General features: G+C 37.2%; 1 protein-coding gene across 3 annotated transcripts in view; it reads right to left on the minus strand.

The window, feature by feature from the left end:
- Positions 1–390: 390 nt before the first annotated feature.
- Positions 391–15,716, minus strand: part of LYST (lysosomal trafficking regulator) — a 77,509-nt gene continuing 62,183 nt past the window's right edge. Inside the window, exons 42-53 of one of the 3 annotated variants that reach the window (XM_071432307.1) lie at positions 14,754–14,910; positions 14,221–14,361; positions 13,600–13,817; positions 12,022–12,252; positions 11,137–11,326; positions 10,107–10,243; positions 9,274–9,372; positions 5,727–5,866; positions 5,329–5,426; positions 4,134–4,290; positions 3,852–3,923; positions 391–2,495 (exon numbers count right to left, since the gene is read on the minus strand). In XM_071432307.1, coding sequence (XP_071288408.1) covers positions 2,357–2,495; positions 3,852–3,923; positions 4,134–4,290; positions 5,329–5,426; positions 5,727–5,866; positions 9,274–9,372; positions 10,107–10,243; positions 11,137–11,326; positions 12,022–12,252; positions 13,600–13,817; positions 14,221–14,361; positions 14,754–14,910 — 1,779 coding nt within the window. In that variant the 3' untranslated portion in view covers positions 391–2,356. Of the gene's footprint in view, positions 2,496–3,851; positions 3,924–4,133; positions 4,291–5,328; positions 5,427–5,726; positions 5,867–9,273; positions 9,373–10,106; positions 10,244–11,136; positions 11,327–12,021; positions 12,253–13,599; positions 13,818–14,220; positions 14,362–14,753; positions 14,911–15,716 lie in introns of those variants that run through there. The other 2 variants (XM_071432316.1, XM_071432326.1) reach the window with 2 other exon arrangements.

The following is a 15,716-nucleotide window of genomic DNA, read 5'->3' on the forward strand; positions in this document are numbered from 1 at the left end:
TCTTCCTGAGAATCCAGAGAGAATTTGCTTTTCTGCCTTTGCTGCTCAGACAGGTTTTCAGTGAGAAGGCAGATGGAAGGAAGGGGAATGTCTCTGCTTTGAGAGCCATCGTTTCATCCAAATTCTAGTCATGCATCCTATGGGAAGGAAGGACACATGCACACATGTGCAAAGTGATACAGATAGTTTCCCACTTCCCATCTTACACTCACCACCTTCAGTTTGACAGACACAGGATGTAGTCCATAAATGGAACCTTCCCACTTAATGATTTTTAAAATATGAAAGACAGGGGAATCAGCAAAAACTGATCTGGAGCAAGGCATGAAAGATTCCCTAAAAGAAGAAACTTGCAACTAAGCCAAAAACATGTTTCTAATTATCTCAAAATGGTTTGATACAAAGATCTGTTTATTACCCAACAATGTGACAGTGTATATACAAATACAGTGTGGAATGTGACATTTACAGGAAATTTAAGTACATCATGCACAGACACTATTGCAATGTTATTTTAATAGTTCCAGAATGTTAAGCTGAATAAATATTCCTTGCTTCAAAAATCATTTTTACTTTTACATAAAAATATATAATATTGCACTCTTTACAAGGCCAGCAGTTTTGCATATTGGTTTGTAACAAGTGGAATTCTACTTTATAAAAAAATAAGCCTTTGTGAGCAACACCCCAAAACAGGGAGCACAAAAGCACCCCAAAACCACAATGTTTGTCTTTTTTCTCTTAAACAAAGCACATCACATCAACATGAGCCAGGAAGCTTTTCAGTCAGTACTTGGACTTTACATTAACATTCAGACAGAGAAAAATAGGACTAAAGCCATCCCATACAATGCTGCTACAATAATATGCAGTTTAAAACTCAATCCATACAGTATGCAGCCACTTGCTTAATTGAACCAATTGTGTCATGAACTATGAGAACATTTTTCTTAAGTTTTTCTAGTTTGAAAAGTTCTTAAACTGGGAAATCTCAAGAGTTTCTGAAGACTATTTGGAATTTTCAAAAGAAATGTAAAGATTGCTTGTGTGTGTGTGTGTGTGACCTTTGTCACAACCTGACAACTTCATGTGAAGTGTTCTGAAAGCAGATGAGCCTTTAACATGAGAAGACACAGCAGTTTGAATGGCAATAGCAGAACATGTCAGTGATAAAAAAGCAAAGCAATTTAAAAGGAAAATGTAACTACATCAGACTTGTGTAGCATTTTTGCTTTACCGTTCGCATGACTAGTAGGCACTCAGTCATGGTGCCAGGTTTAGAGGTCTTCAAATCCATCAACTGAAATACTAATTTGTCATGTGGCCTAAGATTTCCAATTTTTTAAGCCATTCACAACAGAGGCTTATTTTTTCCCCCTCATAAAATAGCACCCAGGAATACACAACAAATTTGCACAGTGTATCTGTGTGAACCTTTCCGAATAATCTGATGCTTATGAACATTGATTATTCAAGCAGTTAGATTCAAACATTTTACAGTGTATTGAACCTCAATGACACTGGAACAGGAGCACATCTGTTCCTTCTTTAACACCTCTTTTTAGAGCTCTGGAAGATAAGCTGTGTGTGTACATAATAGATGTTCTGCCACAGAACTGCGATAGCCAACTAGCACAAAGTTAGGGAGCTCACACTGCATTGCGATCTAACCACTGTTTCATGATGCCATGAGGTATCTACCCATCACTAAGACAAATATTTTATTGTTGTCTGTTGCAAAGACTATTACAGTAACAGAGAAGATGGCAAAAATTACAAATATAAAGATAGCAGAAATTCTATTTTTAGCATTACAATACCGTAAGATGGTGCAAAAAGCACCTACTAAGTTCTTTGCTTCTCAAAAAAAGCAATTTTAAGTGGTCATTGATTTTTAAGTTTTGGACTGCTTATCCCAGAGCTAACCATACCACATTCAACTAATCAGATATACATATGCTGACATTTGAATAGATATTTACAGAACTTGATGCTGCTGATATTTTACATACTAAGAGGGGGAATAAGCATAATTAATTTTTTTAAATACTTCTGTCCAAGAAGTGATTTAAAAAAATACCATTGGTGTTTTATATTGCAGCATTGAGCATTTCTTAGTCACTTTGCTGGCATTGGATAATATGACCAGAGCTTCCTGCTGACCTGGGTATGCTTCAAGTTTGTGCATGCACATATGCAATCTTACAACCACCTTAGGCTGCTCTTTTTAAAAAACCCACCTATTCAGTCATTCTAGAGACATTCAAAGTACTTCAAAGTCCAGTTAAAGAAGAGCTCCTGTAGCCTATTCGGATTAAAGTGCATCAGAGATACGAGTCAGCAGCAGGCCCTGCCGTCACCCAGCCGCGTAGCTGCTGAGGAAGGAGTAGAACATGGGCAGCTTCAGGCGCTGCTGGTCCTTGCGGCACCAGGCGATGACATTCCCATCGCTGTTAGCTGTGAACAAGTGATGGCCGTCGCAGGAAAATGTAAGGCTGCAAAACAAGGAGAGAGTCTATCTTTATACCAAATGGGACTATTTATAATGCTAGAAGGCATTAAAAGCCTGTGAGAGTTCAGCCAACAGAGATGAGCTGTCAGGGGAGGCCCAGTGCCTACGCTAACACAGCCATATGTTTGCATATATCTGCTTATCCACCTGTACCCAAACAGGCTGAACTGCAGCTTTGGCCAGCACTTCAACATCCTCTGCAGTTTAATACTCATTTCTTTGCAGTGTCACAGCAAAGGGCAAGATTAGTAGCAAAATCCTACCCTCTTCCCTTCTGTTTCTGAAAAGAAAGGTTTTCAGCAACAGAGCTCAGTGCCCTCTGAACTTGCACTGCTGACAAAGGCAGAAACTAAATCCATCAGATTCCATGGCACAGCACAGGACTTTTGTTCAGATGGGCATTTTTTGAGCAGTAACAGGGGTAGTAAAGCCTTTCAGTCATGCTGTGAGTAATGCTAGAGAGCATGAAGGTCAGCATCCATTTACTGCCACATTTAAGCAGGAAACTTTAAATTATTCAATAGCTACTAAATCGTTATCTACAAGCTTTGTGAAATATGCTGCTTAAAGGAGGTAACAAAGACAATAACTGCTACCAGACAATCTTTTTAATTTCTAAAAAAAATGGTAGTTTGGATTTTAAAGGGTATTTTAACAACAGTCAAAACAAAATTTTTCAGAGTAATTTGTTACAATGCTAACATTAAGATAAAATTTTGGCATAACTCTAAGACCTTTTACAGACTACTGTACCACTGGGGATATCAAAGAGTCAATCCTTTGACCACCTTCTGAAAACACTTTGGCACAAGAACTCTGCTCATCTAAATCAAGGGGACTCTGAGAAAACTAACTACACAAGCACTCCAAAATGGCAGCTTCCAGGCTACTCTGAGTTTGCCTCTTTCTTCACCATTTTCCTCCACCATCAGAAAAAATGGAAAAGGCAGTATTTTAATTTAATTTTGAGGAAGAAAAACTGTATATTTAAGTCTGGCATAGTTAAGATTATCTCGTTTTAACTCAGATTCTGAGGAAAAAAATTAAATTTTAAAATAAGAGGAGGAGTTACTGTTCCGTTTTCAAGGGAATCCTGCTAATTCCCATCTGCCAGCAGCAGAATGTAGTTATTACTGTCATTACCAATACAGCACACTTGTGCTCACTTTGCTTTCATGAATAATTAGTAGGTTTGCACTGCTCTTTTTAGGCACAAGCATTTGCCTCTTATTTTCATGTTCAATACTCAAGACTATTTTGTTGTGGTTTTGTTTGTTGGTTTGGGGTTTTTTTTCCTAAAGATAAAAATGCATTCATTGTACACTTAAGATCCTTTTACCTTACAATAGGTTTGGCTGACTTCGAAAATGTTATTTCGCGTACCGGCTTCAAATCCCACGTACTCCACAGTCTGAAAGAAAGAGCCATTTTTCTTCACACTTGCTTTTACAAATACTTCAGTGATAAACAATCTATTTAGCAACTGTTAAGACTGGGAGCTGAGTAACAGCTTGTCCACCTTCTTTAAAGCCAAATATCAGCATGATGTTTGGCTACATGCTCTCAAACTGTAAGCCTAAGTGATAGAGCATTTTAATAAATAAAAATTTCAAATGCTTACCTTACAACTCCATTTTCAAGGCCCCCTGCAATCACATTGACAGACACACCTTCAGGCTGGTTAGAGAAAGCAACAGAGCAAATACTTTCCCTGCAGTGCACATGTCCAACAAGATCACCATTAACTGTCCAAAGTCTCAAATCACTGCCTCCTCCAACTGTAACAGAACATAGCATGGGAATATTAAGAAAATAAGTCTAGATCACAGTTAAGTTAATAATATTTAAATATTCCATGGTAAAGAATTCAACTTCTTGAGAGTTCATAAGTTTTAAATGACTGAGTAATCTCTGCAATTACTTCTCCCTCTCTCTCTCCGAGACAGGAAGCACACAAACCACCAAGCCACTGCAGCGATTTAGAAGCCATCACATCCTATTTATGGAACTGCAGTGATTTAGAAGCCATCACATCCTATTTATGGAACATTTTACTTACAAAACACTACGTGAATTTACTTTTAATGACCACTAACAGGGAAGGCACTAAGATGGAATTCATACTAGCTATCTAAGCAGCTAGTTCTCATACCTTAACTTGCATTTTAAGCAAAATACTTAAATAGCAAGCACAGTTCTCTTACCTGATTATCTGGCATTATTTGATTATATCAACAAACTAACAACCCAATGACTGCTTTTGTCTTGAAAGGCATTGTCTTAAAAGGAAATATTATGTCCCTTACACTAATTAACAAATAAAATGCTTTGCAGAAAAAAAAAGGTTTTGTGAGCTATAGAAATGGACCTGAAAGTCTCCAAGTAAAAAAATCTAAATATTAGTTTTTTGAAACTGCCACAATAACATCCCCTTGTCCTTTAATACCCCTTGCCTGTACTGTGTAGTACATGGTACTTCCCCAAAGAATTGTACTTTTGACAAAAAAAACCTCTCTCAAAATGAAAGCAGCCAACATCACAAAATGGGAGTCTCCCAGGCACCTTTGAAATTTCACGTCTTTTTATAAAGAGACCAAGTTGTTGGCCTTCATACCTCTACATTACATTCAAACACCTGTCTAATCACTCCTGGAGAAATTTGTATGTTACCATGTAAAAAAAAGCAAAATGTTGCCTCCTGTATGACTGAATGCATCCTCAGATGATTAATACATACTCAGTAACTAATTTAATTACAACTCTCATGATTTATTTCATCTGCAAGTCAAAACAGCTTTCTTGACCGACAGACATACCTGAATCACAAACTGTTGCAATATCACCAGTGGTTTCACTTGCTGAAACTGCAGTCACAGGACTCTTGTGTCCAGCCAGACTCTGGACATAGCACAGCCTGAAGAAAACAAAGGGAAGAAGCCTAAATTTCAGACTCAAATGCAAAAAAGGTCCTTCGAGGAAAATCTTAAAAATAATGACATTAATTTCAATCAACATTTTGCTCAATTATGGTATTTTTCATATTCACAATAAAATTATAGCACCTTTTAAGAGAAAAAAACTGTAAGGGTTTGACTTCCCAATAAGATATACACAGGACAAATTCAACTAACTTCAAAGGCGTAAAGCTACCCAAGAGTGGGAAAACCTGTATTTATAAGAAAGCTATGGGAAAAAGTTATATATATACTTGTACCTGTTCAAATCCCATATTATGCAGGTTCCATCTTTGCTGACACTGATCATTATACTGTATGGTTTGCACACAAATAAGCTTGTTATTTCTGCTGTGTGTCCATACAGATGGACTTGTGACTCCATTTCTATCTCTGAAGGCTGAAAAATAGCAAGATAAGAAACTCTCATGAAAAAGAAAATTAAGGTCTCTTTTTCTAAAAAAGATAAGCCTAGTTAAAGTCTTAGATTTCAAAGAACGGTTCCCATTGCTTTTAATTTTAGCATCTATGTTCATGCTTTATAATGTTTAACACTTTATAATGTGATAAAACATAGCTATCATTGATGTTCAACTTTTTTCTTCCAATGCTTTAGCCTCAGCAAATATATTGATGTGATCTGATGAACCAGAATGAAAAACTACTGTAGCTCTGTCTCAATTACACACTTTGAAGTCAGCTGATTTGTTTTCTGCAAGACTGCTCTTTCCATATAACACTGAAATGACAGTTCTCAATATTTTAGCATCTAGTGAAGACACTTGGAAACATAAAAGGAAAGCCCAGCTTGGAAGTTGTCACTCTCCATACAGCAAGTTACTAGGAATTTCTCAAGTTGGTGCCAAGTTCTTCAATGATAAAGTTGGAAAAACATGCAGGAAGTCAAGTTTAAATACAGAAATGGCTAGGTAAAAATTAAAGTAGCAAAATTTAACACCAAACAACAATTTTTATTCAAGTTATATAATTTGAAATGACTCAGACTTCCTGAAAACTGGCAAAGTTGAAGGATCTTAATCAGAATGCTAATGCTTTATTTAAGACAACTTGCTGTACAGAGATTAGAATAATCTTGGTAAAGGAAGAGAACAATTTTCTGCTGGTTTCCTCACCCATGCCAGAGCATATCACCTGCATTTTTGTATGAGGGTACAGGATGCCTACCTATAGCAGGTCTACAAAAAAAACCCTTGAAAGGTCAAACAGACAAGTACACACATGCTTAAGTCATAGGTTGTAGAAAATGTACATTTGTGCACTAAAAGAGACAATCTAATCTATGTAGTACTGCAAAAGGCAACGCACAGTCTGACAACAGAAAGACCTGCTAGTTTGCTCTTGCTATTGAGCATCTTATCCATATAAAAGACATTTAAGAAAGTACCCAGGTATTCTCAGTGACACCTCACAGATAAAAATCCTTCTTTAATGCTTTCTCAGTTAAGAGAAAAGAAAATTATACCAAAATTTTCTATAACAGCAACAAACAAGACTTGTGTTTTTATGAAGAACTGATTTTGATAACCTTTTTACTGTGGTTCTCCCACTTCCTTTGAAGTGTTTCCTCTTAATCTGCATTTCAACACTTGAACCAAAAGCAGCACCCACCTTTTGCAGCTTCTCCCTACCACACTAATAGCAATGGTTTATTGATTTTTATCGTAATAATACTGTAACAAGACAAACTGGAATTCTAATACCAAGGGTATTAAGTTATATTAAGTTCTAATAAGTCATGAAATAGGTACTTCTCACTGAAATGTCTTCCCCTTCTTACTTCCCCCCCGCTTTTAGGTGACAAGCCCTAAAATGGTATCTAGATATGGGAAAACGTGCATTTACATATCTATCTTTAAACAGCAGCTCTTTCTGCCTACAGGACTCAAGAGAGGAATTGAAATTCTTCCCAGTTTTACCCAAACAGGTCCTCCAAGTGTACTCTCTGTTTGCAAGACACCTCTAACAATGAGCAAGTGAAGGCTGAAATAATGTGTACAACCTGTGGCTCGGGCTCATGCAGGTGTGACTTATTGTCAGCACAGATCAGAGTCAAAGCAGTACTTCATGGGGTTTTCACCATTGTAAGGCAAGGAAAAACAGAGCACCTGGAGCACAACATGGAGCCATTTTTGAATTCTGATAGCATGCCTTTGAGTTCCCACAGCCAATTAATAACACTATGTACTTCATGCCCATGCACTGCATTTATACAAACGTGAAACAGGGCAAAATATTCACATTTCAAGTACTGCATTATAACAAACAGTTCACTTTATTGCTGATCAGCTTACAAGATAGATACAGAGCAGATGTCAGGAAGCACATTTGCATTCCCTGCAGCCCTGACTTGGGTAACTGACTCAACCACAGGAGCTACAAAATTGACACAATGTCCCTCTGCCTGGGGCATGTAAAACTGTCAGTGCTGAGAAATTCAGCAAAGATGGTCTCAAAGAACATCATCTGTGCAGATGAACAAAAATCACTTTTTTCTAGGAAACAGAAGGAACTCAAGAACCATAACCCCACTAACTAAAGTTTCTTTTCAGCTTTGCAGAAGGCAAGTATATTCAATTTCTAGTTAAAAAAATAACTGGAATTCAAGTCTCAGTACAGGTTATTTACAAGTTACTATTCTGGGAAGCAGTTAAGGTGCCTGACTTATGATCCAACTAAGTAAAGCTTGCAGGCTTGAAGCTCTGCTTCATTTCCTGAACTCAAAGTGCTGCTGAGCTTAGGATGTATGAGTGGCAGACCACAAGAAACTGGAAGAAAGCCAAGGGGAAAAAAATTCTAAAAATCACTTTGTTTATGTTCTTCCTAGTCTAAGCATCTGCTGTTTGCCACTACTGAAAACAGCAAACTGGGTAGGCATAGCAGACCATACCAACGTTCTCTCCAGCTCATGCTAATGTAGGGATTCAAGAGCATCAAGGAGTACAACACCAAATATGTTTGCCAATACCTGTGTTAAGCTACAACTAGGAAACCACTTCAGTTCAGTTGTTGCTATGGGTAATACTAAAGACACACCTAAAATGAGCTGGTAGGAAAATTGTCTACTCTTTGTTAAAACTATGGAGAATAGAAGTTACTGCTAAAGAAAGAATGGAAGATTCAGATGGAAGCTTCAAAACTCAGTCAGAATTAGATTTTTAATTTTGAGTTCGATTTATGCTATTTTTATTAGCAAACAGCATCAAGGGACTTTCTACTACTCTCAGTATTTCCACTGAAAATTAAGTAATGCAAGCTACTTTCTGCCTTCCCTACTCACAACTTTGCCCCTTGGAGAATATGACAAAATAGAGGCTTGGTGGTTAGTATATACACAGTCTGAGAATTCATTCTGGCTCTCTGTAGTTTAAGTGCCTTCTGCACTTGAATTATTGTTTGCTTTGGGGAATTGCATTCCACAGCTTCAGTTAAAGCACTGAAAGGCTCTGTCTCCCACACAGAAGTTACTCCTTAATGCAGGGAGCTTCACTGTGCCAGAGAGCTTCAGTTCCAGCCCTGTCCTGAACACAGTCAGAGCTGTACATGTTGCACACTCAGGTGATGAGGACTGACTAAAGCCTAGCTGTATGTAAACAGCAGCTTAAGAAAAACAGGCAAACAAACATGCTGAGATGTCAGAGGAGCCTTCAAAATAAATACTAAAAACACATGTAAGTTTTTAGTCATTATCCAGAATATGGCTTTTTCTCATTTTTCCTGTTAAAAAAAAGACTGTAATACTGAGTACACGAAATCCTTTATTTATGAATTATTTCCAATGTAACTTACTGTATTGCTGGTGAATCTGTTCATATATGCTGTGATGACACCAGATTTACTACCTGTGAACAGCTGACAACTGTCTGGCACCCAAGCACAACTTGTTACCTTGAAAAGACAAAACAATTCCAGGAAAAAATTAGAACAGAAAAACTATTCTAACTGCTGTTCTCATTATGCCACAGCATTTGGTCAAACCGATTCTTTATTAGTTATTCTATGAAAAGACATGTAAAACATCTAAGCTAAAGAAATCCAAGAGCTAAAATATAGCTATTCTAGGTTGTATTTGTTACTATGTCAGAAACAGAGTAAAGAGGGAGTTTTATGTAGCCTGGAATTCATAGCTAAAGAGCAGTGCAGACTAGTGCAGACTTCAAGATCATCCACCAAAATCTTTTTGCAAGATCTTACCAGTCACTGGATTCTGACAGAAATTATGTAGCTTTCCCTAAAAATCTTTAAGAAAATCTTCTTCAAATGGATCCTAAACTAGAGTGGAGTTGTTCTTCCAACATGAAGCACCTATACTTTTTTTCTGTATTGATTTTTCTTGGGACAAAGCTTAAAACTTTATTACATTCACAGCAATATTCTATAAGAAGGAAAACCTACAAAAATCAAATTAATTCAAAAGGAATCTTTATCTAGTACAGGAAAACAACAAGGAACAAGATAAAACAGTGGAGCACATTCCAAAGCAAATCAAAAAGATTAAAATGAGTTGTGACTGGATGCTTGTCTCCAGAAAAGGCTAAAGCAAGAGTACCCCACTGCCAAGTCAAGCCAGCACTTAAACTACCAATATTAAATTGAAGAGCAAGAGACTGATTTCATTTTACCTGATGGAGCTGTGAGCTCTGTATAAAATTGACTGGAGGTTCACTTTGCTTGCTTTTCAGCCGTAAGATGTTATCGGCATAGCCCCAGCTCAGGATGGCTGACCACTGAATGTCAGTGCTGTGCATGCTCCTCACGCCTGAAGGAAGGCACACAGCATTGTATCAGGTGCACAGCAAAATGCAACCACTTACACAGTCAACAACTAAAGTCTCAGGTTCATGTTTTATCACAAATTAAATATAACAAATATATTTTATCACAAATAAAATATAACCTCCCCAAAGTTTCAAAAGAAGGTATTGTCTGCAACATATTATAAACAGTTTTCAGAGACCAAATGAACATTCCATCTTCTCCAAAGACAATTTGCAACCTGGACAAAACTTTTTTGAAGAAGAGATGCATTCTTTTGAGAACAGAGAAAAAGGGCAGACAATACCACCTAGAGAAAGAAGTGCTTGTAACTTCAAGGAGAATGTTACTTATTTTTGTTGACTAAATGTCATTTATTTTTAGAAAGCCTGCACTAGTATATGCCACCAAGAAAACAAAAGATTGTGAGAACTTGTTTGTACATTCTCAATAAGAATCCCTCCAAGAAGTTTAACTGAAAGCAGAAGATTCTTCACCTCTGCTTTTATACTGTTAACTTTTCTCATTGTCTTCCTCTAAAATCCATTTCTTAAGTTTTCCTTTCTGTTGCCACATACGTTTTTTCATCTCTTCTTCAGTTCTTGGACCCAATCTGCTGGCAAGTTCTAAAGTTAAATTCTCATGCTTCAGCCGCTCCAATGAAAAATATGAATTACAGAATGCCTCTATTGTAGTTTTGAAAATTATAAGGAAAATCCACCCTCCAGTAAAGATACCACACATGTGGAAGCTGCTTATGGAATTATAAATTAATCTTTGGCAAAAGCAACTAAACTTGGGAAGTTTGCTGAAGAACAATAGTAGGATTAGATTTAATTTTTTTATGGCTCATTTCACATATATTGAGCATGTAGAGAATAAAGCACAAATTCATACCTTGCTCCTTGCTATATATCATCAAAAGGCAGAACTTGCTGGACAAGCCACAGATAGCCTTAGTTGGTAAAGCTTGAAGAGAGCCAAACCTTTCTCCATGTGGTTGGCTAAAGCAGACAACAGGGTCTGGAGCACTTGGGGAACCAACATATTCTCCCCACTTCAAGCCCTTTATCCATGGTAATGGACTCTAAAACAAGCACAGACAAGGTTCAAATTATAGAACTTTCAGAAAAACAATTTCATTAGTAATGTAGAATGATTCATGTCAGTTTCCTGTAAGCAATCACATGGTAAGGACAGCTGAAGTCTTTACTCTAAAACCACTAGAGAGAAGTTCAAAGCACTTTAGTACCATCAGTTAAACTGTTGACTTTAAGGTAGTTCTACTGCTTCTTTAAAGGCATAGGCTGCAAGCTTCTAGTTCAGGTAGTTTAGTGAAAAATACAGATCTCTAAATCCAAGGACACAGTTTCTGACTGGACTTCAGGGAAAAAAAGTGCTTGAAGTGAAGAAAGTTTAATTGTCCTACAGGCGGTAAAAAAGCTGAGGATGGAATGGAAGAAAGCACAGTATGTGTTTGCTGGCTATAGGTCTGCACACAGATTCCACAATTCATCATGGAAACTATAAAACTGGTTAACTGAAATGCTTTCCAACACCTATTTCCCAAAACCAAGACAAACTCAGATCTTAGTTTACACAAAATATCACCAAAGCATGAAAGTAATTTTCACTATCACTTCCTAATTTTATGTATCTTCTTTACAGTACAATATAGCAAGTAGCACTTTTAGGAAGAAAATTCTAAACCAAGGGTACAGGGTACAACAATTACAGCACATGGATATTAATTAAACCATCTTGCAATTGAAAATTACATACTGGGTAAATGATTTCTTTAGTGTGTTCTCTGGTTTCTCTGAAAGCAAACTGCACTAGTAATCCCATGGCAGCAGGAAGTTCTCCTTCCATGATAAGCCTGGATCCAGGTCTACTAACATGTGCTGTATGAAACAGCTGGCGGGGTGTTTGTCCATATGTTTTTATCATTGTTTCAAGGGCTCTTCTCTGAACAGGATCTTCAACAGCAGAAACATCCATCCCAAAATAGGTCTATAGGCAAAAAAGAAAGGAGAAGGGCAAGAATAAGCTCATCGGGTTTGTCTTTGGGAAAGATTTTGCAATACATACACACAAATGCAGAGGCAGACTCTTCAGCTGTTTGCTTAAGGTGTGGACCAGAAGAGATCCCACAATGACTGTGCTGACTTAAGAGCCACTGAGAGCATAACCTTGTCACCTCCTCTTTATTGGAATAAACTACCACTTTAAGGATACTCATGTGAGCTGCTCCTTCATCTGTCCCATGACTAATTTCTGTTGAAGGTTTTTTTTTTGAGACCTGTACCAATCTGTGCAAAACTGGAAGGGTTGCTGATGATAAACAAAAGAATTAGAAAGAACTGGAGAAGTTTATTTTCTTTACCATTTTTTAATGAGCATATTAAAGCTCTCTTTTGGGGTAGGGAAGGAGAAAGAAACCTCACACTTCAAGAGAGTGCAAATTATTTCCTTCTATTTGTCTTTTTCCAGCCTCTCCAACTGTGCATCACACACTTTTTCTCAGTCACAAAGGTCTTGACTTTTCACTTTAAAAAATAATGAATATACAAACTTAATATTTGAAGCTCACGGTACTAACAAAATCAATACTGAAGCCCAAAAAGAGTAAAAGAAAGGAAAGTATTTGGATGGCTACTTGACAAAGGCATCATTGCCACACACTACCATTTTATTAGCTTTTCCAGTCACAGAACAAACACTAAAACCAGGAAGCATTTGAATGCATTTACAACCAGAACTACCTGCTGAGCAAACCTTGTGATAGTAAGGATTGAAGCTAAGAATGCAATTCAAGATATCCATGTTGCAATTATGCAGTAAAACTCTGCAAGTCCTAACATTAAACGAAGACTTATTTGAAATTAAATTTACTGTAGAGAAAAGTGCTCATTAGAGGGACAGGACACAGGACGTGTATGAAGGAAAACACCATGAGCTCAGGACACACAGAACTATTTCAATCCTATCAAAAGCTGCAGCAGCACCTGCCTAAATTAAAAGCTTTTGAATTAGGCAGAAGCAGATATACACAGTTACAACAATCAGTACTGCAAGCCATTGCAAACAATTATCCACAAGGTCTAAGCCCCAGATCTGATCATGCCCCACACCTAGCCCAAGGCAAGAAAGAGGAACAAAAATTCACTAAGTATCACAATAGATCACTGGGATCTTAGAGTTCAATGCTGAAATTGTAAAGCCTTTTCTTATTCTTCAACACTCCATGAGCAAGGGATCTTGTTTCATGCTTGATGTTGTCCAAGCCAGTCAAACCAAACTTTGCCCCATTAAGTTACTAAGGACAATGAACAAACATGCTGCTTAACAAATACTTACTGCAGGATGAAAGACATTAATAGCCTGAACAGAGGCCTTGCCTTTTTGCTTATAACCAAACACCAAGTCAATCCAGTGACAGATTGTCTGGGAAACATGATCAGACTCCAAGGCCTGACGATGAATCAAGATGAACAGACGAGGATCGTTACGGGCCCAGGGTGGAAGATTGACGTGGTTAACTCTGTCACCATTTTGACGCACTCCAAAATCAAAGCCTAAAAACAGGGGAGTGAATATTCCAACATTTTAGTTCATAGTAACTTCAAAAAGGTCTGTAGGGTTCTACAGACCTCAATGATTAAGCATGGTGATTAACAATCAACAAAGCAGCATCATTAACAAGTCTCTCCAAAACATATTCAGCTGTACATATGCATTTGAATGGAAAAATGAGAAAACAGCAAACTCTTTTGCCCTGCTGACAAAATTAGGGAAAAACTCATCTTAACTCCTACATAACAGCTTTTTTAGCATACCCCACAAATTTGTGCCAGATTTCTCCCATACATCAACTACTTAGCATATTCAGGCAAGGCATATAAATGTTCTCAGTTTCAACCCATTAGCTCAATCATACAACTCTTTTGGGTATATAGTTCTGTTGTCCTTTTAGTATACCTTCTCTGTTAACTAGAAAGTCGGGAAGGTAGAAAAATTCTGGTATAAGCTCCTTTACGTCAGTCATTGATTCATACGAAGAGAGGCGCCAGGTTGTATTGGTAGAGTGAAAAGTTCTGTCTGGGATGTCAAAACTTTGATCTGTAAAGAAATCCAAACTCAGTAGTTACATTGATGATGGACTAACAGCTGCATATCTGCAACTTCACGCTGTTAACTGCTCTCTAGTCAGCTGAGAACATTTAGAATTCTCTTATCTCAATTGCTATGTGTTACACATCGAATGCAAGTCAAATAGAGGTCAGCTTTTTATGCTACAGAAACTAAGGTATAAACATCAGATGACCAGATTTATGGTCTAGCTTGATAATTTCAATAATAGATCTACTGTTAAAGCATACCAGATTAAATTTTACCAGGCTTAGCTATCTGGAATTGGAAAACCTATGCTAAATAGGGTAACATATAGCATTCCTGAGTTATTGGAAAAAGGCCCAGATGTAAAAGGCAAGTAAAAGCAAATGCAACCTTACCTTGATAAGCTAAAAACATTTTAGTGAAAGGTGGCAGCCTAACCAGGAAATGAAGTACAGTTCCACTGTTAGAATAATGAGATCCATAGTGATATGGTTGTACAGGGGGCATTGGATCATCCTCTCGTGCTCCTTTACGGTACTCTTCTTCTAAATACTAGAAACACAGGAGAGAATTAAAAAGAAAATCACAAACCTTCTCCTTAGATGCATTCAACAAAAAAAAATAAATGCTTGCCTAAATTGTTTAGGAATAAACACTCCAACTTTTCAGAAACATACATTCACAAGCGATCTGGAATCAAATACACTTAAGTGTCTAAAGACACACAATCACTTTTACAATCCAGTTAGATATTGAAGTCTTCAGCCAATTTAAATTACCTACTTTCCAAACTTTCCATTATTTATTACTTTTGCTTTTCCCCACTCCCCTGTCTTGTTTTCTAACACAGCATTCCCATAGAAAACACAGTATTTGCAAATAATATAGTAGACCATGGCGACACAGACAAGTTTGAAAGTCCAGATGCAGATGCTTTAATTCCCCAGTATGCTGCTATTTCCTACAGCCTTTAAAATATCTTAAGGAGAAAAAAATTAAAAAGCACCTACTATTTTCATAGTAGGGCATGTTAAAATAAAGTGCTTGAGTAAAAACAGCTCTTCTGTTATCAAACAGAAGAAATAGCTACAAATTCCACCAAAGTAATGTCAACTACACAGCAGTAAATTATCTTCCTGATCTTTAGGGATCTTTAAATATATACAACTTCCCATCTAAGGTGGTATCCATTTAAATTCCTCAACAGTATCACATGGATGGGCTAAAGTGATTTGACATTTCAGGAAAAAACACAAGTTCCAAGCATGTTATAAAACAATTCCTAAGAAATGTTTCCTGGAAAATACACTGGAAGTAAGAGCTCTGTAGCCATGAAATACTGTATTTGTGGTTTCTTC

Source organism: Agelaius tricolor, unplaced genomic scaffold (genome assembly GCF_023055355.1).
Source record: "Agelaius tricolor isolate 1412-34295 unplaced genomic scaffold, bAgeTri1.0.p SCAF_1, whole genome shotgun sequence".
NCBI lineage: Eukaryota > Metazoa > Chordata > Aves > Passeriformes > Icteridae > Agelaius > Agelaius tricolor.